The sequence below is a fragment of the Mirounga leonina genome, unplaced genomic scaffold (genome assembly GCF_011800145.1).
Source record: "Mirounga leonina isolate KUSES-001 unplaced genomic scaffold, KU_Mleo_1.0 Mir_413, whole genome shotgun sequence".
In the NCBI taxonomy this organism is placed as follows: domain Eukaryota; kingdom Metazoa; phylum Chordata; class Mammalia; order Carnivora; family Phocidae; genus Mirounga; species Mirounga leonina.
This window is the reverse complement of record NW_023270734.1, coordinates 1,551,731-1,574,742: the sequence shown is the minus strand read 5'-3', so window position 1 is coordinate 1,574,742 and position 23,012 is coordinate 1,551,731. Positions and strand designations below refer to the sequence as shown.

The window sequence follows — 23,012 nt, the reverse complement described above, 5'->3', positions numbered from 1 at the left end:
TACTTAACATCCTGAGGTGCAGGACTCACGAAGAAATTTTTCACTCTAAAGGCCATTAGCACCCTATGGCGATCTGTGATCTGTTCCAGAGCCAACTGATGAGTGTGTGACCCTGAGGAGGTGTACCTGAACATCTCCTAAATGCTATCCTCAGACTTATAGCAGTGAGACTTACAGCATTCACTAGTGGGCTGCCCAGCCTGTTCTGTGCAGAAAAGAACAGAGATCACCATGGACAGTAGGATAACTTGGCTAAACCCCCTGCCCACCTTTTTCCCACTGCCCCAGGCTTCTTGGGGTTCAGTTCCTGGGATGAGTGACTATTCTGACCATTAGCCTATTCCCTTCTTATATTATCTTAGTATTTACAGAATATTGAAACAGGTAGGTAATGGCAGAAGGAGAAGTATAGTTTTGTTGTGGGCATTTGCATAGTCTACCAGCTAGTTGATCATTGCTTCTAGAATATGGGAAATAAAGAATGCCAGGAAAATTTGTCACTTAGCTTTTATACTGCTGGAATCTTTTTTTTTAAATGTCTTTAGTTACATAATTTCTATAGAAAAATTTAAAAATTAAAAATTTAACAAAATAGAAGTGATTTTCAGTCTCAAATTAGGATGAAAAAGTGTATCTTAACTTGTCCAATAGAAGTTATAGGACACTCTGTGCATTAAATTAATATTTTTATCCTTGTCTTAGTCCATTTGGGCTTCTACACCAAAATACCGGGTGGCTTTTAAAGAGCAAAAATTTATTACTCCTAGTTCTGGAGGCTAGATCAGGGATCCAGCATGGTTGGGTTCTGGTGAGAACCCTCTTCTGGCTTGCAGACTGCCACGTTCTCACTGTGCCTCACGTACAAGGGGGGAGGGAGTGCTCTGGGGCCCTCTTCTATAACGACACTAATCCTACTCCTGAGGGTAGAGCCAATCATCTCCCAAAGGTCCTACCTCCTAATATCATCACTTTGGGTGATGGGGATGCATTTGGGTGGGACATGAACATTTAGACCGTAGCATACCTAGTTGAAATAATTTGGGTGGAGGAAATGTCAGTGGTGTTCTGCTCTGTAAGACCCTAGTAATATAGTGTTTCTCAGTTACGAGTTTGACACGTTGAGTCCAAAACCTACCTTTCAGAGCACTTGGAATTTGGTTTCAGTAGCTTCTGGAGCGATCTTATGAAAAATATGGCCCCTTGCTCTTTTGGGGATTAAATAATTAATTGATACTCTGGTTTATATCATCCTTGAAAATATTTTCAAAATATGCACTACCAGTCATTGAAGTTTTATCACCATAATCTTGCTGGAGCTAACTGGTTGACTGGGAAGCCATTATTAGTCAAGCTTCCTCAAAAGGCATCATGGCAGGACGCACCATTACCCTATACCCTTGTCTTCCGAATAGGAACATACTTGACAGTGCAGAGCAAGTGCACCTCTGCCTGCAGCTGCTCTGGTTCCTGGCAAAGCCAGTTGAGGGAGAGGCTCTTTTTGAAGCCAACTATTTTTTTTTCTTTAATTCAATTAGCCAACCTATAGTGCATCATTAGTTTTTGGTGTGGTGTTCAGTGATCCATTAGTTGCGTATAACCATCTTAACAGAAGTCAATCTAACTGAAATTGTAAGGCAGCTATCATTTAAAAATAAATAAAAACAAGGCTTGTATCTCCGAAGACAAAGGGCAATATAAAAAAGGGGTGTGTGTGTGTGTGTGTGTGTGTGTGTGTGTGGCTCTGAATCATTACAAAACTGACAACTTAAAAAAAGTAAAAAATAGAAATGAAAGCAAGTGAAAGTCAAATTCCAGAATTCAGGGGCGCCTGGCTGGCTCAGTCCGTAGAGCATGTGACTCTCAACCTCAAGGTCATGAGTTTGAGCCCCACATTGGACACAGAGTTTACTTTGTTTTATTGTTATTATTATTTTAGAGAGTGGGGGAGAGAAGGGGCAGAAGCAGAGGGAGAAGGAGAAAGAGAATTTTAAGCAGGCTCCATGCTCAGTGTGGAGCCCGATGTAGGGCTGGATCTCACAACCCTGAGATCATGACCTAAGCCAAAATCAAGAGCTGGACCCTTAACCAACTGAGCCACCCAGGTGCCCCAAGATGTAGAGTTTACTTTAAAACAAAAGGAAAATTTAAAAAGGGGCACCTGGGTGGCTCAGTCGTTAAGTGTCTGCCTTCAGCTCAGGTCATGTTCCCAGGGTCCTGGGATCGAGTTCTGCATCGGGCTCCCTGCTCGGTTGGGGGGTGCTTCTCCCTCACCCTCTGCTGTCTCTCTCTCAAATGAATAAATAAAATCTTAAAAAAACAAATACTTAAAAAAAAAAAATCTGAGCTTCTCCCTCTCCCTCTGCCTGCCGCTCCCCCTGCTTGGGCCCTCTTTCTCTCTCTCTCTCTGTCAAATAAATAAATGAATGAATCTTAAGGGGAAAAAAAAAGAAAATTAAAAATATTCCAGCATTCTAGTATGCCTCCGTTGAGTTTCTTCTTTGACTCAGCCTTTCAAAGTTCCATGGGCCCCCAGGGCTGTCGGCAACACCTCTCCCTGGTATTCCTGGGTCCTCAACAGGAGCCACTCAGATGAGCCTTTATAAATTCATGTGACTGAGCAAGAGGTGAGAAGAGAGACCTTTATTTTCCACCAAATTTGGCCATTTCTCCAAAGAAACAATTATTTGGCCCCTCAGTGATATCCTTATAGACAGTATCTCATGAGACCCTCCCAACCTCAGCAGAACATTTGTCTGCTCATCCAGTGTTGCCAGGAGAATTCGGGTTGTTAACTTTATCCATCATCCACCCAAATTATAGCAAGGAAACAAATGTTAACATTTTGGGGCGCCTGGGTGGCTCAGTCGTTAAGCGTCTGCCTTCGGCTCAGGTCATGATCCCAGGGTCCTGGGATCGAGCCCCGCATCAGGCTCCCTGCTCTGCGGGAAGCCTGCTTCTCCCTCTCACACTCCTCTTGCTTGTGTTACCTCTCTCGCTGCCTCTCTCTCTGTCAAATAAATAAATAAAATCTTAAAAAAAAAAAAAAATGTTAGCATTTCCTTCCAGCGAAGCCAGTAAGGGGAGGCTTCGGAACTGTGTTAACCTAAACTGCAGTAAATGGCTCTATGCTCCGTTAGGGATGGCTGGAAACAATCAGCTGGTTACAGATTTTTACAGGCTCAATGATAGCATGAAATAGGAGTGTGGGGAGACACGATGGTTGTAGCTTACTGATGAGTGTCTGGAGGTTCTAGTGCTGATCTCTACTTTTGCAGACGTTAGAAGTTTTCCATAATGAAAAGCTTAGAATACTTTATTGAACCTAGTAACAATCAAAAACAGCTAGTGAGATATCTGCTAGCTGGAGAGATCTTAATGTTCAGGCCTCCTCTGACTCCCTTGGATGAAACAGAACTCATTCCTGTTAATCCATCCCTTACTTCTTAGTGCAGCCTGTGACGTGTGTGTGTGTGTGTACGTACATGCTTCCCATGTGGCATCTGCCCTCTCACACTAGAAGACAGTCTCCAGGAAAACAGGAACTGCGCCAGTTTTGTGTATCTCTGCTGCACGGGAGCCAAGAACAGAAACATAAGTTCAATAAATATACGTTTCATGAATGAGTAGAATGAATGCATGACTACTGAAATCTGGAGTATCTTTTTATTCTTCTCTGTTTTATTTTAGTTGCAGAATTAAGAAAAGTCTTTGAACCAAAGAGGAAAGAATTTTTAGAAATGAAAAGGTAAGAAATGGATTATACCTAATTAGAAAGTAGAAGCGCTACTCAGTGAAGTAGTATCCACTTTTTCCTGAGAATTGATAGTTTTTGGTGTCCTGCACAGAAAAGAAAGAATTGCCAGGCGCCTGGAAGGAATCGAAACGGACACGCAGCCTATCCTCTTGCCAAGCTGCACGGGGTTAGTGACGCATCGCCTGCTGGAGGAAGACACGCCCAGATACATGCGAGCCACAGACCCGGCCAGCCCCCACACCGGTGAGCATGCTCGCCTGGTCGCTGCCATCACGCGGGCTGCCCGACATGGTCCACGCAGCCTTTTTTATCCAGTGGCATTGGGAAATGAGATATTCCACAAACGGGAATTATGTAGATGTACTTATTGAATACACGTTATTTGTGAAAAGCTGCGATGATGCGGATGCCCCGCCTCCTAGGTGTGGTCCTCTGGTATCAGAGCAGTAAGAAATAATTCCTCTTGGCCCACTGATGGGAAACTGATGACGTCATTTCATTCCCCCACTCCCCAGCCTGGGACCCCCTAAAGGGCAGGAACTGTGTCTCCCTCTTGGCACCTTCTGGGCACTGGCACAGGACCTGCTGTCTGAGATCCTCAGTAAGAGTTCACTAGAGGACTGAACGAGACTCCCTTAAACAGAATAACCAGGTGCCCGGCACAGGGCCCGGCTGCTCGCAGCAGGGAGCATTAAAAGTGAACCTGGACCTTGAATGGTTAGGGCTCAGTCTATGTGTTAATGCAACAAACATCTATTTAAATTATTTGAATGTAAATTATTTACATGTCATTTAAAATGTATTGTATATTTATTTCATATTAAACCGTATTTCAAACATAACTTTTTTTGTTTTTGATAACTGTCAACGTTAGGAATATCAAATATTCAACTTGACCTTGGAAGAGGATGACCCATATGGGGATGTTCTTCCTACCCCGTCCCTGGCTCTGCAGCTCCGTGCTGCTGCTTTTTATGGCCAGTGTTTTCTAGTTTCTTCCTCAGGGATTGGCTGTCGATCTCACTTTGTGATGTGATCATGTCACTTATCTAGAGTTCCTGATCTTCTATGGCCAGAAAACTAGAGAATTAAGAATTTTTAAAATTACATGAAGAATCAAGAATAGAGTACCAAAATTTATAGCCAGAAATGAACCCTCATTATGTAAAATGTGTATCTATATATCATATAATTTAAGCATCACATATTCGTGAGAAAGGGAAGACTTATTTAATAAAATGGTACTGGGAAAACAGGTTATTGTGCAGTGGGAGAGGGGACATATACGAAACACAAAAATAAGTCCCAATCACATGATTAATTTTAAGAAAATAAAAACATGAAAACATAGGTGACTATTTCATTCAAACTGAATGAAAAAGGACTTTCAAGATGCAGAAACAGCTGGAGAAATCACAAATGACCAGATCAATTGACTTGACTACATAACAATTCACATCTGTACTCCAAAGAAAATCTTACACATAGACGTCACAGAATATTATACAAGTTTGAAATATTCATGAATAAGATTAAGGTTCATGGTCTCATAAAAATGTATGCAAACCAATAAAAATGACACTATGAATCAATAGGATATAGAGCTTAAATAAGCTTTATCAGATATTCCAGAGAAGAAAAAAGTAATACAAATGGCTAATAAATAAGTGAAAAACGCACATACTCTCTTTTTCTAGTAATCAAAGGAAATTTTTAAAATGAACACTTAATGTTTGCAAGTGAACATATATTGCAGATTCAAGTGTAAATTGATGTAAACTTTATAGAAATCAACTTGACAGTCTAGCAAGTCTTTCTGTTACTTTTTGTTAAAGCGATTATACCTTTATCTGTTGTGATAGTAGTCAGAAAATCAGACTGATTAAAAGTTAGAAATAATGAAAAAAAGTGTTAGAAACAATGTAAATGCCCAGGAATATGAGAATGGTTAAATTAGTTATGGAATGCCTATTACGTTTGGCAAATTATCAATTTATTATTGATTATTATATATTAGTGATTACTGGTAGAGTTTTACCTTCCTATGTTTTCATGTTAGACATTTTCTGTATCAAGCATGTGTGCTACAATTGGAAAAATCCACTTCTGTAAAAAAAAGAAGAAAAAAAACAACACACATGAAGAACCTGGTACTTACAGATAGATATGGCCCATTGTCGTTCTGGTTAGTATCAGATCCTGTGAAACCACAGTCTGTCACTTGTCAAGTTACAGTGGCTTAGATATCTGTTATCTTTTCTAGAGGACTCTGAACTCATTCTCTGGCCTCGCACATGAAATATTAAGCTCAAAAACAGAAAGGTAAATAAATAAGAGGCGGCCAGCTGGGAGTGAGGAGTGGAGCTTCCGTGGGGGCGGGGCGGTAGGTGGCTTGCGGAGCCTCGAGGGCTAGCGGATTTCACTGCGGGTCTCGCACTTCTTGCAGCCCAGGTGGTTGCTGTGGCTAGGTACAGCTGTGTGAGAAGGGGTCCTCCGCAGCACGGGCGCGCAGGTGCGTGCTGTGCACAGAACAGAGCGCGGTAAATGTGCATCTGTCCTTGAACTCTGTTGTGTGGTCCCCTTGCAGGCCGGTCCAATGAAGAGGAAGACGCTTCGGATTCCTCGGTGGAAAAGCAGACCCGCTCCAAAATCTGCACCGAAACCTCGGGCATCCATGCTGACTCCTCCTGCGGTTCAGGTCTCATGGACACCCAGGCTCTGGAGTCCAAAGCTGAGAGAATCGCACGGTACAAAGCAGAAAGGAGACGGCAGCTGGCCGAGAAATACGGGATAGCGCTGGATTCCGAAGCGGACTCGGAATCGCCCTCCCGATACACCAAGTCCAGGAAGGATGCTGATGCTGCTGACAAGAGGGGAGGGAAGGGTGACCGACAGGCCGAGCCAGGCAAAGATTCGAGCTCTCTGTACTCCAGGCCCTGCGTGGTCGAAGCCAAGGACTATGCCCTCCCCGGGGGCGACGGTCTTTCCGACACCGAGGTGCTGCTCAACGTGGAAAACCAAAGACGGGGTCAGGAGCCCAGCGCCACCGGGCAGGCCCGTGACCTGGCCCCCACGGTGGAGAGTTCCTCATCCTTTCCGTTCCCCGGGCGAGACTGCACCTTCAGTGAAGTGCCAAGGTCCCCAAAGCAAATGCACAGCATGTCCCTCTCTTCGCCTCGGCCACCCGCCTCCCCGAGCCACTCAGCGGGCGACCTGCCGCTTCCGTCTGAGGCCCGAGCCAGGTAAGCGTTCAGCCCACGCTGGGCTGCGTTACCATCTTTGCTTTGCCTCCCCTGGTCAGGGTCTGGGTATCCTTGGCATTCTGTGGAGGGTTCCGCAGGTGGCAGAAAGAGGTGAGATAGGGTTTTTTAAATTTCTGCAATATCAAAACAGGTTCTGCCTAAGCAGGAAGCTTCAGCTTCTTCTTTTTAAAAAATGATAAGCTGAACAGGTGTCATGGGGACACTTCCATGGGAGCCTCACTTCAGGACCCTTCTTTTTACATGTTTCTTATATGCCTTTAATAATTGTCTTTCTCTTTATGTGTTTCTCTATAATTATACCCGACTTCTTAGTGATTGGTTTTGTTGCTGTCATTTAAAATCACAAAGCAGAAGGACCACCACTAACACAGTGGAAGGATCTCAGTTTAGGATATGAAGTATGACTGCAATATACCCTGAATATAACCTTAACATATAGCTATGCAAGTATATCAACATGCTGAGAAAACAGCTGTGTAGAAGAGCACCTCATTAAAAAGAATTGTCATACACAAAGACAACAGCTCTCATTTGGGAAAATCAGAAAAGGTATAAAATCAGAAACTCAAATGCCAGAAGAGAATATTTGTTCCTAAACTTAAATTTCTAAATTTAAATTTCTAAATTTAAATTAAATTTAAATTTCTAAATTGAAAATAAAATTATAAATTTCTTAATTTAAAATAATTTTTTTAAATTTCTAAATTTGAACTAAATTTTCATTTTAAATTAAATTTAAATATTTAAATTTAAGTAAGATTTAAATATTTAAATTCAGTAAATGTGATGACCATATTCAAAATGCACTTTACTTAAATATCCTACTTTAAAGTTTGGGGCAATTGTCTAGGTAGACTCCTAAGTATTTTCAGTCCAAATAGGCATTGGCTTCCCAGGTGAATTGAAGAGAGGTGAGGATCAAGCAAATTTATTCTGGGGGAAAAAAAAAAAGGAAAGAAGAAGTATTGGGAAATACTCCTATTTATTTCACACTAGGACAGAGCGGTAAATGTGGGCCTCTTTAGGTGGCAATAATATAAGTAAAACAGATCATTTTACTTATTCAAGTTTATTGAGTCAAAGACCTGTCCCTACTTAGTTGATTATTCACTCTAATATATTTAGAGATGTTAGCATCTTAGAGAATTAAGTACTATAAAACCTGATATGGGGTCCTGAAGGCTTTTGTTTAAGCCTTTGGACTCTGAAATTTTGGGACTGTGACCTGTTGTCTCTTATTTTGAAATGAAAGTCTGTTGTTTGGGAAACCTGTATTTCATAGTAGAAAAAGTGTTCTTGCCTTAGTCTCTATCAAAGCAAACTCTTCATGTGCTTTGTAAACAGGGTAAAGAAAGCTGACAGTCCAATTTAGAAAGGAAATTAGATATTTACAATTACATGTGTTTAAAGAAAATTCAGAGACTAATTTCTGATTACCATATTATGAAAACTTGAGTTGTTAACATGGCATCCAGGTTAGTCATCTAGATCACATATAATAGATCCTCAGTGAGATCCTGAATCAGTTTAATAATAACTAAAACTTGGTTGAATGCTCCAGGTAAAAAGATAGGATACTTAATAGTTTTGTGTGAATTAAAATCTTAATATTAAAAAACATCTATAATGTAAAATTTTAAGAGGTATTTCTTTCTCAATTATTTGAAGAAGCATATTACTTGGAAGTTTCCATAAGCCTAATCTCAGCCTCTTAGCACTTGACTTTCACAAAGAGAGGATTAAAAGAACTAAGAAATTGTAAAGGAATTCTTGAGGAGGCACATGCTTTATTTATGTATTTTTTTTAATTTAAAAAAGGCACGTGCTCTTTTTTAAAGCCATTCAAGGCATGCAATTCTATGATTTAGAGGCAGAGAAACACAAATCATTTCATATATATATTCAGAAAATACTGAGATATATTTACATTAAAAAGGATGGAACATAATGTATAACAAGTATGACATTAAAAGATAAATAAAGATAGAAGAAACAGCATGGAGGTTCTTCAAAAAGTTAAAAATACCCTACAGTCCAATAATTGCACTAGGTATTTACCCCAAAAATATAAAAACATTAACTCAAAGGGATTCATACACCCCTACATTTAGAGCAGCATTATTTACAATAGCCAGATTATGGAAACAGCCGAAGTGTCCACTGATAGGAGAATGGATAAAGAAAATGTGGTGTGTGTGTGTGTGTGTGTATATATGTATGTATATATATATATATGTGTGTGTGTGTGTATATATATATAATGGAATGCTATTCATCCATAAAAAAAGAATGAAATCTTACCATTTGTAACAACATGGATGGAGCTAGAGAGTATAATGCTAAGTGAAATAACTCAGAGAAAGACAAATACCATATGATCTCACACATATGTGGAACTTAAGAAACAAAACAAAAGAGCAAAGAAAAAAGAGGGGAGGGGCAAACCAAGAAACAGACTCTTAACTATAGAAACTATAGAGAACAAACTGATGTTTGGGTGGGGGGATGTGGGGGGGAATGGGTGAAACCAGTGATGGGGATTAAGAGTACACTCATCATGATGAGCACTGAGTAATGTATGGAATTGTTGAATCACTATATTGTATACCTGAAACTAATATAGCACTGTATTGTAAAAAAAAAAAAAAGGATTTATTTTGTAATGACTACAGCAATTCATCTTGCAAAGATGGATTTAAATGAATTAATATTCTGCATAGATATCCTTTCTCTAGAGCCAGGAAATTTGGGTGTCAGAAAGCCATTGTTGTCTGATTTCCATTTGGGAGGAAGAAAGACAAAACATACTTTGTGAATTATAACAATAACCAAAGAAATCTCAGTGTCTGAATAACCATAAATGAAAATGCAATGTCATCCAATATGGAAATAAGTAACAGAAAAGTTTAGGGAGATTAAGGAGTAACCAAAAAAACTGTCTACAGATAATGAAATTATTTTATACTACATGTATTTGTGGTGTACTATACTCTCTCATCACCTAGCTCTGCCAAGTATTGGGACTATTAATCTCTGAATTAACTCATTCCCATTTCATCATTTTATTTTGTGCTCACTAGCAAGAGGCTGTTTTTTTTTTTTTTCATTAATTATATATGAATGTGTCACTCACGAATACACCATCAAAGACTTCCTTGGGGCGCCTGGGTGGCTCAGATGGTTAAGCATCTGCCTTCAGCTCAGGTCATGATCCCAGGGGCCTGGGATCGAGCCCCACATCGGGCTCCCTGCTCAGTGCAGAGCCTCCTTCTCCCTCTCCCTCTGCCATTCTCTCCGCTTGTGCTCTCTGGCTCTACTCTCTGTCAGATAAATAAATAAAATCTTAAAAAAAAAAAAAAGACTTCCTATGGTATCCTAAAAATTCAACTATGAACCAGACATCACATGCATGGTTTTTGTATGTATTCATATACACTAACACATGTACAAACGGAATAGTCATTATACAGTTAAGAGCATTCTAAGCTCATAACAGTCTTGAAGGCTGAGCAGTAAGTTTAAATTTATTAGAATTATTTAATGTTCATTTGAACATTTATATGATTAAGGAAATACATATGTCACAGGGTCTTTAGCTCAGAAATCCTATAGCTGACAGGGAGTTCAGGTAAACACGTCATTCTGAAACAAATGGAGAATATGTATATTCACAGAATAGAGCCTAAGACACCTCCTAATCCCCATTCCCCAATCCTGCCAAGCCCCTTCAATTTTGAATTTCAGAATTGTGTTTTCTAGAGAGGGAGTTTTGCTGATAGGAACCATTCTTTGTTAATTCAGCCATTGTGAATTTTAGAATAAAATTCAAAGGGATCTGGGGCCTGTGGATTATTCAAAAATTTGTTTAAAGTCTTTCTTTCTTTCTTTCTTTCTTTCTTTCTTTCTTTCTTTCTTTCTTTCTTTCTTTCTTTCTCTCTCTCTCTCTCTCTCTCTCTCTCTCTCTCTCTTTCTTTCTTTCTTTCTTTCTTTCTTTCTTTCTTTCTTTCTTTCTTTCTTTGACAGCAAGACAGCGAGAGAGGGAACACAAGCAGGGGGAGTGGGAGAGGGAGAAGCAGGCTCCCCTTGAAGCAGGGAGCCCGATGTGGGGCTTGATTCCAGAACCCTGGGATCATGACCTGAGCCGAAGGCAGATGTTTAGGGACTGAGCCACCCAGGTGCCCGGATTACTCAAATTTTTAAAAATCTGAGCTCCTGTTACTAATAGAAATCCTGAATGCTGAATTTATATTTCTTAGTTAATAAAAATAAAAGAAATGCACCATATTTGTTACTTCTGTGAGTAACAGAAACTCACTACCTGAGCCCCACACCTGCTGTTTTCCTGTGACTCCCTGTTCTCAGTGACCTGTGTATTGGGCAAAGAAGAAAATTATACCTTGTTTCCCAGTGGTAATCCATTCTAGAAAACCCCGTTTGTTTCCTGACTCCACTTCTGTCCCTGCCCCTCCTTCTCCCACTTAGCAAATTGTATCATTAGAAAATGAATATGGTATGTAGAGCCGTCCCTGAAATTTGACCCCTGGAGAGCCGCCATTGGTCAGTGGTGCTTTGGACCGCGGTCTAGTGACATGAGACCTGTGGATCGGCTCAGGAAGATAGCCCGGGGCAGCCTCCACAGTGCCATTTTCCGAGACCTGCTGACAAGCAGAGTCAGCCAACTGAGAAGCAAAGGGGCTTAGGCTATGCCCTTGTAGTTTGTCACTGATTGTATTTGCTCAGCTCCCAGGGAGAGGTTCAGCCTAAAAACTGTCTTCAGAGCCTCAAGCTCATTGTTTTCCTTGTCAAACGTCTTTTAACCTGCCTGATAGAAATGTCCACAAGGGAGTGATAGGGAGGGAGAAAGCGGTCTCTGGCTGTAGGCATTCCTGTCTCAGCCCCTGTCCACCCCCCCCACCCCCCGCCACCCCCGTCCCCACCCCACCCCCCAGGGCAGGAGTGTTCCTAACACAGGATCCAGGTCAGGGCAGGTGTCCTGGAAAACCTAGGTCTCTAAGACCTAGGTCTCCAAAGAAGAGACCTCCAGGTACTCTCGCAGATCTCGAAATGGGTTGAAACTCTTTTCACCTTTTAGCCCCTCTACCCCAAACATCTTTTCACCCTGCTCTACTAGCTTTTGACTGTTAAAATATGGTTAACTCATTCCCATGTTTTTTTCTTTTTCTTCTGTTCTCACTGGCAAGTACCAATTTCTGTTCATTGAATTAAATATGAATAGATCACCCAGAACCCTAGCTAGCATGTCCTAAAATTCAGACGTCTGCCAGGTTGTAAGTGCAGAGCTGTGCCGTGTGTGTGTGCCCTTGCACATTTGCACGCCTGCGTGGACCCACAAAGCAGTCATTAGCTCTTCTTCCAAACAAGCAACTTGGAGTATATAAACTGTTCATTTTAATGAGATGCCTAAGTTAATAACCGTTCGTCTTCGTCGTCTTCGGCTGAATACTGTTTTATAATTCGAGCTGGACCCCCACAGGGTGAAGCTAATTCTGCTGGGCTGGATTAGACTTCACTGTAGCAGCAGGAAGCACTTTTTAGTATGTTGACTCTTAGGCGTTATAGGGAGTTAAAACCTGTCATTACAGACTTAGGGATACAAACCAAGAGCAACTCCCGACCTCTATGACAACTTAGGGTTGAGTTCTTGTTTCCTGGTAATATAATTCTCTGCTAGCCAGTTGCCACATCATAAGAAAGTTCTGTTATACCGAAGGTCAACCTCTCACTCTACTCTTGTCCCCAGTGACCCCGTAGCCCTCTCCCAGGGGAGTGGCCTCTGCCCTATGGGGAGCTGGCTCACCCCAAGCCCTCACAAGAATAGATACTCAATGTTAAAGAATTTTGAATTCTTAGAAACAAAAGTAATCCTGGAGATTATTTAAAAATCGATTTTATATGTGAAAAAACTAAAGAGTAAAGAATTGAATTAAGACCATATGGCTACTTTGACAACGTTGAGACCCTCGTCCATCACCCATTCATTCATTCAGTCAAGTTCCCTGCATCTGCCTGTTCTTCCCATTGTTCTCTGCTCCCCCCTTATTTATGTCCATTTTATTATCCAACACACTGGAGAAGAGAGTTTGCTGGTTTTGCCCTTTGAGGGTCAGAGATTTTTAGGAAAGACCAGAGGTATTAGAGAAACAGTTTATGTGGATTTATATAAGGTCCTTGAAAACTTGGCCCTTATTAGCAAAATGAAAACTTGTAATTTAGGAGAGGTCAAACACAGTGGGCATCCATGTATCTCTGCATACCTCATAGGTATTGATTTATGGATTAATTTTAGCTCTGAGATAGTTTAGCTAATCATTGAAGAAAATTATATTGGGTCTCCTGTGTGTAAGGCACTGTGCTCGTAGCTGGCTATATTTAAAAAAAAAAAAAGTGTAGGAAATAACTATAACATGATAGGATAAATAAGGTTCTAGAGATCAAGGTTGGATGCCAGGGGAATGCGAAGATAGAGTATTAACTTTTCCTCCGTGGAGAAATGGTCACAGTTGAACCAAGTCCTTAAGGATGTGGTTGGTGAGTTTGCTAGCCATGGAAGGGAGGCTGCTCCCAGCACAAAGGCACCCAATGCCCAGTGAAGACCTAGGAGGCGGGGGTGGGATGAGGCTGAGGGCCAGGTGGGGAGCAGTCATAGAGCACCTCAGATGACATAACAAAGGCATTTAGCCTTTGCCTTGTGGATAATGGGAAGCTTCTGAAGCATTTTAAAGCAAGGATGATTGATTCTGCGTTTTAGAAAGATGGCTTTGGAGGAGTATGGACCGTTGATCTGAAGGAGAGTTGCTTCCAGTCAGGAAGGCCACTGACATGTTGGTTGCAGCTACCCAGGCATGAGATAAGGAAGTCTGTGCCTCCAGGTTGGCCTTCGTCATTAACTTGGTCCTGTTTGGCATTTCATCAGATAATCTGGATATGATAGGCTGATCGGATTTCTGGAGGAGGGATTGTAAACAAGTTTGGTGATGGTGAGGAAGAGAGTGGAAGGAGGGATGGAGCAGGAAGGGAGATGAGAGGGAAGAGAGCACGTTACCTGTGCTTGGGTTGGAAACTAACAAGATGAAATTTAATAAAGTCTTGTACTTAGAGGGGGGGAGAATCAGTGTACAAGTTCAGGACTGGGGAAACCTGATTTAATAGCAGTTCATGAGAAAGAGACCTAAGAGTTTCAGTTGATAACAAATTCTTTATGTGGCTGCCAAAATGGCTGGTCCAATCTTGGGGTATAGTACTGAAAGGGAACCTGTTAATAGCACAAATAGTATTGGTCCACCATGTTCTGCAGTGCTCAGATTACATCTGGGTATCTCCTTCTAGTTGAGCTGTTGACAAATGAGAACATATCCAGAGAGTCTGCTTTCCTGTCTGCCCTGCTTTCTTGACCTTTCCAAGTTTTTATAAACTTCTCCCTGTCTTAAGAGAAACTAGAATCATTTTTGGAATCTCTTACGCATTCTCTGGCGCTTAGACTCTCAAACCAGTCTGTTCTTTCTGTTCTTCTCATTATCAGATGGTCATTTTCCCAGCACAGTTAGAAGGCTGAAGTTTGGCTTGGCATAGGGAGCCCTAAGGTTACCAACCTGGCTTCTCGTTGATGATGATTCTGCTTAAAGGGAAGAGGAGAAAGGGATCTTGAATTTCTGAGGTGTCTCACAAATGCAGCTTACCTGTACCTCTTGGAGGGACATTCAGTTGCCTTACTGCCTGCACACAAGGCTGACCTACCCAGATTTAGCAGTTCTGGTCAGGATGGCCCAAACATGGCAACATGAATTTGGTGTTATGCCAATCCGTAAGATTGGGAAGGATGATCTCAATGATAGCGTTACTTTAGTACAGGCCTTACACAAAGGGTACTTGCCCTGTCTTAGTCATTTTCGTGTTTCCTTCCCTGCTACTGCCAACATCTAGCACATACCGAGTGGCTCAGTCAATCATTTTTGAATGAATGTTCTGTTGTTTTCTGTATTTTCTTGGAAATGTCACCAAACTGTAACAGTGCTACTTGAAAGAGTCAATCTGCAAATGGTTTATCAGCCCATAACCTGTGAGGGTTGCAGCCGAATGTAAATCATGGGTCCTTTCCTTCATCAAGAACATCATGCTATGAGCAAAATGTCAGCTGAACTCAACAGTAAGCTTAGTGACGTTGTTCATCTCCACTCTGTTCCAGATCTTTGATACAATCATGGGCCAGGGACACCAATCAGCAGAACACACTCTGAGTAGCACTTACATATGACAAGGCTCTTTCCGCTTTGTCTGAGGTTAGAGTTCTTGGATATGATCTTGAGTCAGTGTGCTCATAAATATTGTTCAACTATGAGTGGGCATCATGATGTGGGGGAAAAAAAAAAAAAAAGGCTGCTTTTGGGGCCTTGTGAACTCAGTCTCCAGTTCTGAATGGCTGATTCTAGGTTAGTCTCACGACTAAGGGAGCCAAGTTCCTGGATCACTTCATTCTAGCAGGGGTGGTTAGAATCCAAGGGGGAGATGTGAAAATCCAAATCCAGCTGGAAACTAGAAGCTTGAGCCACTTTGGGAGGCCCCCATGGCACCTTCCTCAAACTCCAGTGCTTTTCTAGATAGTTCTACCTGTGTGCACATACCTTCTGTCATTGTGCTTTCTCATCGGAGGCTGTAGCATTTAGGCACTCGGTACTGAGATTGGTTCAGAGGGAACCTGGAAGAAATTGGTTATTTCACATGTTTATCATGCTTCTGCTCCAAGAAGACTCTGTATTTCTAGATTTTCATTACTCAAGAAGTCCTCACTATTTATGTGTTTCTTTCTTTCTTTTCTTTTTTTCTTTCTTTCTTTCTGGGGAGGGGCACAGGGAGAAGGAGAGAGAATCTAAGCAGGCTCCACATCCAGCATGTGAGCCCAACATAGGGCTTGATCTCACGACCCTGAGATCATGACCTGAGCTGAAATCAAAAGTCAAATGCTTAACCAGCTGAGCCACCCAGGCACCCCAGGAAATCCTTACTTTATAATCCAACAGTGGCATATTTGTTAATTGAGATATAATTCACATCAAAATGCACATATTTTAAGGATGCAGGTTGGTGAGTTTTGGGAAACATGTAACCATTACTCCAGTTGAGATAGAAAAGGTTTACATCGCCACTGTGCCTCTGTCCACCATTGATCGTTGACTCTCTTTGCAAGGACCTAAGTTAGCGGCCATAGCCTAATGGTATCGCACATGCTACTCGTTCTGTTGTACCAAGCCAACCCTTCCCACTTGGTTCATTTTTTTAAACTAAGTTTTAATTATTAAAAGTAGCTGAGCATAACATTAAGGCACACTGCATTAAATAACAACATCGATTTAATATTTAAAGAAAGAAAATGAACCTAAGGCCTTATGTGCCATTATTCAGATATGATCTCTTTTTTGTTATTATTTTTTAAAGCACACCTGATATTCTACTATTTCTCCAAAAACAATGGCCCCTCAGCCCCAGAAATAAATTTTGTACTCTTACGAAATGATAGACTTTTCAATCTGAGTTTGGACATCCCTTAGCCACCTGTCAGTCTGAGAGTCAGAGTGTATGGAAAACTTGGTCTACAACGTTCCATTATATTCCATAGTTTTGGAGTGCCTATGAATTGGCCAGCTCAGTTTTAGACCTTGATTCACCATTTTGGGAGCCATGCATTTAATTCAAAGGAAGAATTTGGATTCTCCACCAAGGTCAACACTTCAGAGTGACCACTCTGGGCTGTTTTCTGCTCTCCTCTCAGGTTTCTCAGCCTCTTTGGGCTTTGGGGAGAAAATTTGAAGGAGAGAAAGAAGAAGATCCAAAATAGATTTTGTGGAACTGTGTCTGGCCCACATTTTCATTTGTTATTTATTTATTTATATATAGTTTTTGCTTTTAACAGATGAAAAGAGATATTTGAATTTAAAAATTCCATTAACTGCGCTAAACATCTATGTCAAAGTAAATCCCTTAACTGTAACTGTTGTCTAAATAAATTATGAAGGGACACTGAATTACAATTTTTACAAGTCTTACGTTTTTAAGATATTTTTATTAAAGTATAATTTTATACAGTACAATTCACCCTTGTTAATGAAATTCTGTAAATTTTGACAAATATATAAGGTTGTATAACTATCACTACAGTCAAGATACAGAACTGTTCCATCAGCCCAAAGATTCCTTTGTGTGCCTTTGTGGTCAACCCTCGCCACCACCACCAGGTCCTGCAAACCAATAACCTGTCTTCTGTACTACAGTTTTAGATTTTTGAATATATAAAATCAAAGTCCTTGAGTATTTTGTTCTTGTCAATTCCGAAGAAGTCCTATAAGAATTTGATGAAATTATTATTATTTTTTTATTTTTTATTTTTTTTAAGACTTTATTTGCGAGAGAGACAATGAGAGACAGAGAGCATGAGAGGGAGGAGGGTCAGAGGGAGAAGCAGACCCCCTGCTGAGCAGGGAGCCCGACGTGGGACTCGATCCCGGGACTCCAGGATCATGACCTGAGCCGAAGGCAGTCGCTTAACCAACTGAGCCACCCAGGCGCCCCGAAATTATTATTTTTTTAATCATTGGAGAAATGTTAATGTCAACCATTTATAATATTGTCAGAGAAGAGATCCCTCTTAAGCGGTTGAGATTTAAACTTACAAGATAGTTCATACAGAGCTGATTTTAAATTTCAGATTTCCTAGTGAATACTCAGCGTGCAAGGAAGTCAGGTGTGCATGCTAAAATTATTTTCCCTGATGTGGGCATTGCCCCTGTGGCATAGCGAATACATGAATATTTATCAATGAATGTTTAGTGGATATTTAGCTATTGTGATGTTGAGCCTGAAAAGTGCCTGTGAAAGTGGGAATCAGGTTTTGTGAAGTAGGTGTCATGTCACGTTATCATTTTCTATGTGTGCCAGAGGATGAGGGACAGCCAAGAGACCCAGTCAAGCTACAATAGTCCCTTGGGCCTCAGAGTATTTCTGATTCCTCCCACTTAACACCCAGTATCACCTGCTCCCAGTTTCTCCCTCCCATGAATTTTCTCGTTTCCAGATGGTTGGTTCTTACACTTATCTTCTGCTACAGATTGTTTTGGTGGGGGAAGGAGACAAGGTCTCACGCACCTTGCCAAGTCTGGGCCCCTGCACCCCCCTCCCACCCCCTCCTCAGCAGTGAGTGCCCTCTGAGCCAAATTGCTCTTCACTGCCAGACTCCTTTGACTTCACATTGTGCATTTGTAGAAAAAAACAGGAAGAAGATAATTGGGTTTTGTAGGATTTACAGGAAATTTCTAGGCTCTCTGCTGAAGGTGGAACAGGCAGAGCTGAGAGACCACCATCCAGTCAGGGTTGTGGTTGTGGCCAGGACGCCCTTGGTGCCTTCCTTGCTTAGCCCCAGAACACGTGAACACTGGCACCCCAACTACATCATTTCTCACTCAAGCCAGGGAGGGGTTGCTCATTCATTATCCGTTCATTTTCCAGAATTGGAATCCAGTAGCGCTGGAGGAGAAGATAGAGACTCAGGGGTCTTACAACACTTGGGTTCAGGTCCCAGCCTTTCTTTACCAGCTTGTGATCTGGGCCAGTTAATGTGCATTTTTTTGTACCTTCCTTTCTTTATCTATAAAATGAGTATAAGAGTATCTCTGAGGGTTGTTGTGGAGATAATCATTCAACAGTTCATCCATCCCACAAATACTTATCGAGACCTGCTCTTTCCCACACACTGTTCTTGGTGCTGATGATGCAACAGTCTTTTGTCAAGAAGCTCATCTCCCCTAGTGAGAAAGACAGCAAACAAATAAACATGCATCATGACAGATGTAGTAAGTGCTATGAAGAAAATTCAAGCAATTCACTGAAGGGAGAGAGAAAAACGACTGGCAGTTGCTATTTTGATAGAGAGTGGTTAGGGAGGGCTCTCTGATAGGATCATAGTTGAGCAGAGACCTACATAAAGTGAGGCAGCCATGCAGCCGTTGGGGTGGAGGGCCCAGGCAGAAGTAGCATCTGCAGAGGCCTGAGTGGACTCCATGCATGGGCTTTTGAGGAGGCCCCAGTCACTGGTGAGGCAGGAGCATGGGGGGAGGGGAAGAGGAGGTGTGAGAGCTGTGGGGAGGAGGGGTGGGCAGATCAGGGAGGACCCATCACCAGGGCTTTGGGTTTTGCTCTAAATGATGTATAGAGCCATAGAAGGGATGGAAAAGAGGAATAACCAATCTGGCTGCTAAGCTAAAAATAGAGTGTTGGTGGGCAAGGTTGAAAACAAGTAGAATAATTAGGGAGTCATCTTAGTAATCTGGGTGAGAGATGGTGGTGGCTTGAACTAGAATGACAGCAGCAGAGGGGAGGAAAGAAGTTAGGTTTTGAAAGTCCCTAGTGGAATTGCCAATAGCTTAGATGTGGGGTGTAAAAGAAACCAAGGAATCAAAGGGGAATCTCGATTTTTTTGGCTGGGGCAACTTGAAGCAGGAGTTGCCATTTGCTGAACTAGAGAAAGTTCCCGTGCAAGTTGACTTTGGAGGGAAATCAAGAGTTCAGTTTTTGGACATATTGTACTTAACATGTCTACTGGATATCCAAATGGAAGAGTCAAGTGGCCAGTGGAGTCCAGGAGTCGGAATTGAAGTGAAGGTCAGCGTGGAAGTGAAAGCCAGATGGGAACATCAAGGCATTGAATGTCAGTGGAGGAGGAGAGGAGCCCATCTTGGGCACCCTGAGCTCTAGAGGTACACATGGTGGGGGGAGGAGGAGACCAAGAAGGCTGCTGAACCAGGTGAAGGGAGGGATCGCCTATAGCAGATGCTGCTCGTGGGTGACGAAGAAGGACCGAGGAGTGAGCACATGCTGCAAGTCAGTGGGTGAGGCGTGCCCAGAACAGCCTGCGGGCAGAAAGTGTCCAGTTCAGATTAGGTGTCTCCCCATCCCTTCTCCTTTTCTGGTTCTGATGGCAGAAAATATCACCCAAGTAAGTGCCTCAGCCAACATCAAGGATCCTAGTGCCTTACTTTGCGAAATACTGTTCTGTATCACTCCTGATGTAAATTTACTCAAGACAAACTTGACCTTCTGGTTGAGGCTGGACCCACGTTCCTTAAAATCACATGTCTTCTGAATTAAGACTCTGTATGACTCATCACTTTACAATATAAAAGTAGTAACTCAGAGACATACAGTAGGATATTGTCTATGAAAAAGGAAGGAGAGGAGGAGCATTTGAAAGGGCTTGCCACATTCTTGGCATGATGCCTTCACTACTTGCAGTTCTTTTTCATTACATTCATACGTACTATACATGAAATGTCAAAAATTCAGTATTTGCTACCATGCACATAGTTACTTGGTTTTTTGGCTAGTTTCTCACTGGTGGTGTAATGAATAAATGGAGCCCAGCAAGCCTCCCATGTCTGTGTATGAGTTTCACTTTTCAGATGCTGACCCAACATATTCTTAAACAAGCCCCTGATAATTTTTATTGTATGTATGTATGTATGTATTTTTTTTATCTATCTATTTATTTTGCAGTGCTGACCAAGTTCTAGTCTTATCAATGAAAGTCATGTTCGGGAAGTTGTGTAGCACTTCACAGTTTATAAAGCATCCTATTATACAAGACGCATTTGAGTCTTAAAATAATTTTGTGAGGTAGGCATATTAGTTATATTAACTTGGTGGTTTTCAATAGCAAATATATCTGCTGCTCCCTCTTCTCCCACTATATCCTGTGCTAGAGTAATCGCCTCCTTTCTTAGCTGCAAGTGGTAGGCTAACTATTCCTATGTTTAAATGAATGTTGAGAAATTAGACCTTTTATAGTTGGAAATAAAACAGCTTTCCATACATCTGAATTTTTTGCTCACTACAGACTGAATTGCTGTAATGCTGGGGATAGGGAGGTAGGCCGACAGGTTCGGGTGTAGAAAGACAGGGGGATATCCAAGCCTAGAATATGACAGATTTCAGTGGTCACAGCAAAAGATACAGTAGTGGTTATAGACTGATTCTTGCCTGTCAGCTTAAACTAAAACTTGAACTAAAATGATTTTTAGAAAATGAAGATTATTTTATTATAATTATTATTCTTATTTTTGGAAATTGCTTTGAGCTAAAATGTGTTTCTAGCATAGTATTTGAAAAACTCTTAACAAATAAGTTGGTATGGTCTTGAGCTGGTAAACATTCTGTCTACATCGTAAGATGATGCACATCAGTAGTTTGTTCCTCCTGTGTCCTGCTTTATGTGGTTATCACAGGATTTTTCTGGCCTGTTCTAAAATATCTTCAGCCTGGCATAAATTTCCTTCATCACATTCAGCTTTGTGTTATATCTGATCATGTGTCGAGGAATGAATGTGTAAATCTTATGTTATCTTGCCTGCCATAGTGTAACTTTTTTAATGGCTGGGTTGATGCCTGAGTCACCTTTGTTACTTCTAAGAGCCTAGTTCAGTGTTTCATACATAGTAGGAACTCAACATTTATCGAATTGACCTGAATTAGTATTGGTTATGTCATTGTTACGTTGGTTGCATTATTCAGTGACAAATGTAAAAGGAAAATGTATAAGAGCAATTAAAGATATGATCTCATTGAATTTCTTTTTATTGATTTCCTTTATTTAATATGTATTGTTTTGCACGGATACTATCTTTGTATTTGGCTATTTACCCATGTCCCTTGACAAAACTTATAGATGATGAGTTGACATTTAATCCAACTTCTTACAAGAAAATTGTCTGGTGTATGTGGGGCAAGTGTGACTATAACAGACTCCTAATACTTTCAGATTACTTGGAAAACACTTTATGTGGTGGCTTTGGATAGATTTATTTCTATCTCTTGAGTTTAGTAAGGAGCCACATGTCCTTGGGAGTTTCATGAAGTAAATGTGTAAACCCCATGACAAAATGTGCTTATACATTTTCAAAAGCCAGGATTAGTCTTAACAGAAACCAGCCTTCGGTTTTTAAATTATAATTGTCTGTACATGTGTTGACATTCGAATAGAAATCATCTGAAGTTTTGTCTTTTGTACATAATAGTACCGGGAAACCCAAACATGAGTGGTTTCTCCAGAAAGATTCCGAAGGGGACACACCTTCTCTTATCAACTGGCCTTCCAGGTATATCCCGAGCTGAACCTCTTGGCTTATGTGTAGTGAGTGCTTCTTCCCTGCTGACTTGCCTTGCTGTCCCACACGTTACCAAATGCTAACTCTCTTCTTGCCCTCTGTTAATGGCAGTGCATTTGAAAATGATGTGTTCACAAGGGGCTGCTGGAAGTTACTTTTTGAACCTTTGCTTTTCGCCTCCGATCGCCCTAATCCCTGCTAATAGTATTCCCCCCTCCTCTTTTTTCCTCTTTTTGGAAATCTTTTTGATGACGCTTCTTGCTTCTCTCCTTTCAAACCAACCTGCATACCGTCAAGTGGGGGCAGTTGTGAGGAGCCTCTTGGTTGCTCTCCTCTTGAGTCACACTAACTAACCAGCTAGTGTCCCATCTGGTCTACACCCCCTCCGCCCAGCGCTTCCACCTCCTCCTTGTCACGTCTCCTTGTCCCTAAACCAATAGTTAATTTTCACCAGTTGCACTTAGGGCATGTGGTTTTAAAGGCAGACAAAAAAAAAAAAAAAACTATCATTTCATTTTTAAGGTTGGGGGCAGGGAGAGGCGGAAGGAGTGAGAATGACTAAGTCTCTGGCAGGACAAAGCACCCATATACTGAGTTTCTAATAGTCACTTTGTTCTCAGCTGAGGACAACATTCAGATTGTCTCTGATTAGAAGGACACATTCCACAGGAGAACTTGAACCACATTTCAGTCTTCTTTTGATTAACAAAGCTTATAAATATGAAAACCTCCAACACTGGCTAGTCTCTGGGAAAAATAACAACTCAGAATGCTTTTTTTTTTCTCCTGAATTGTTCATGGTAACTGCCTTTTATGTGTGTCTTTGATTTT

The 23,012-nt window shown here is 41.3% G+C and overlaps 1 protein-coding gene across 12 annotated transcripts in view; it reads left to right on the top strand.

The window, feature by feature from the left end:
• Nucleotides 1–23,012, top strand: part of SVIL (supervillin) — a 229,085-nt gene that overhangs the window by 141,479 nt on the left and 64,594 nt on the right. For 11 of the 12 annotated variants that reach the window (XM_034987201.1, XM_034987197.1, XM_034987200.1 and 8 more), the window contains 4 exons: nucleotides 3,688–3,745; nucleotides 3,846–3,997; nucleotides 6,342–6,996; nucleotides 22,092–22,172. In XM_034987201.1, coding sequence (XP_034843092.1) covers nucleotides 3,738–3,745; nucleotides 3,846–3,997; nucleotides 6,342–6,996; nucleotides 22,092–22,172 — 896 coding nt within the window. In that variant the 5' untranslated portion in view covers nucleotides 3,688–3,737. The remainder of the gene's footprint in view (nucleotides 1–3,687; nucleotides 3,746–3,845; nucleotides 3,998–6,341; nucleotides 6,997–22,091; nucleotides 22,173–23,012) is intronic. The other variant, XM_034987202.1, reaches the window with a different exon arrangement.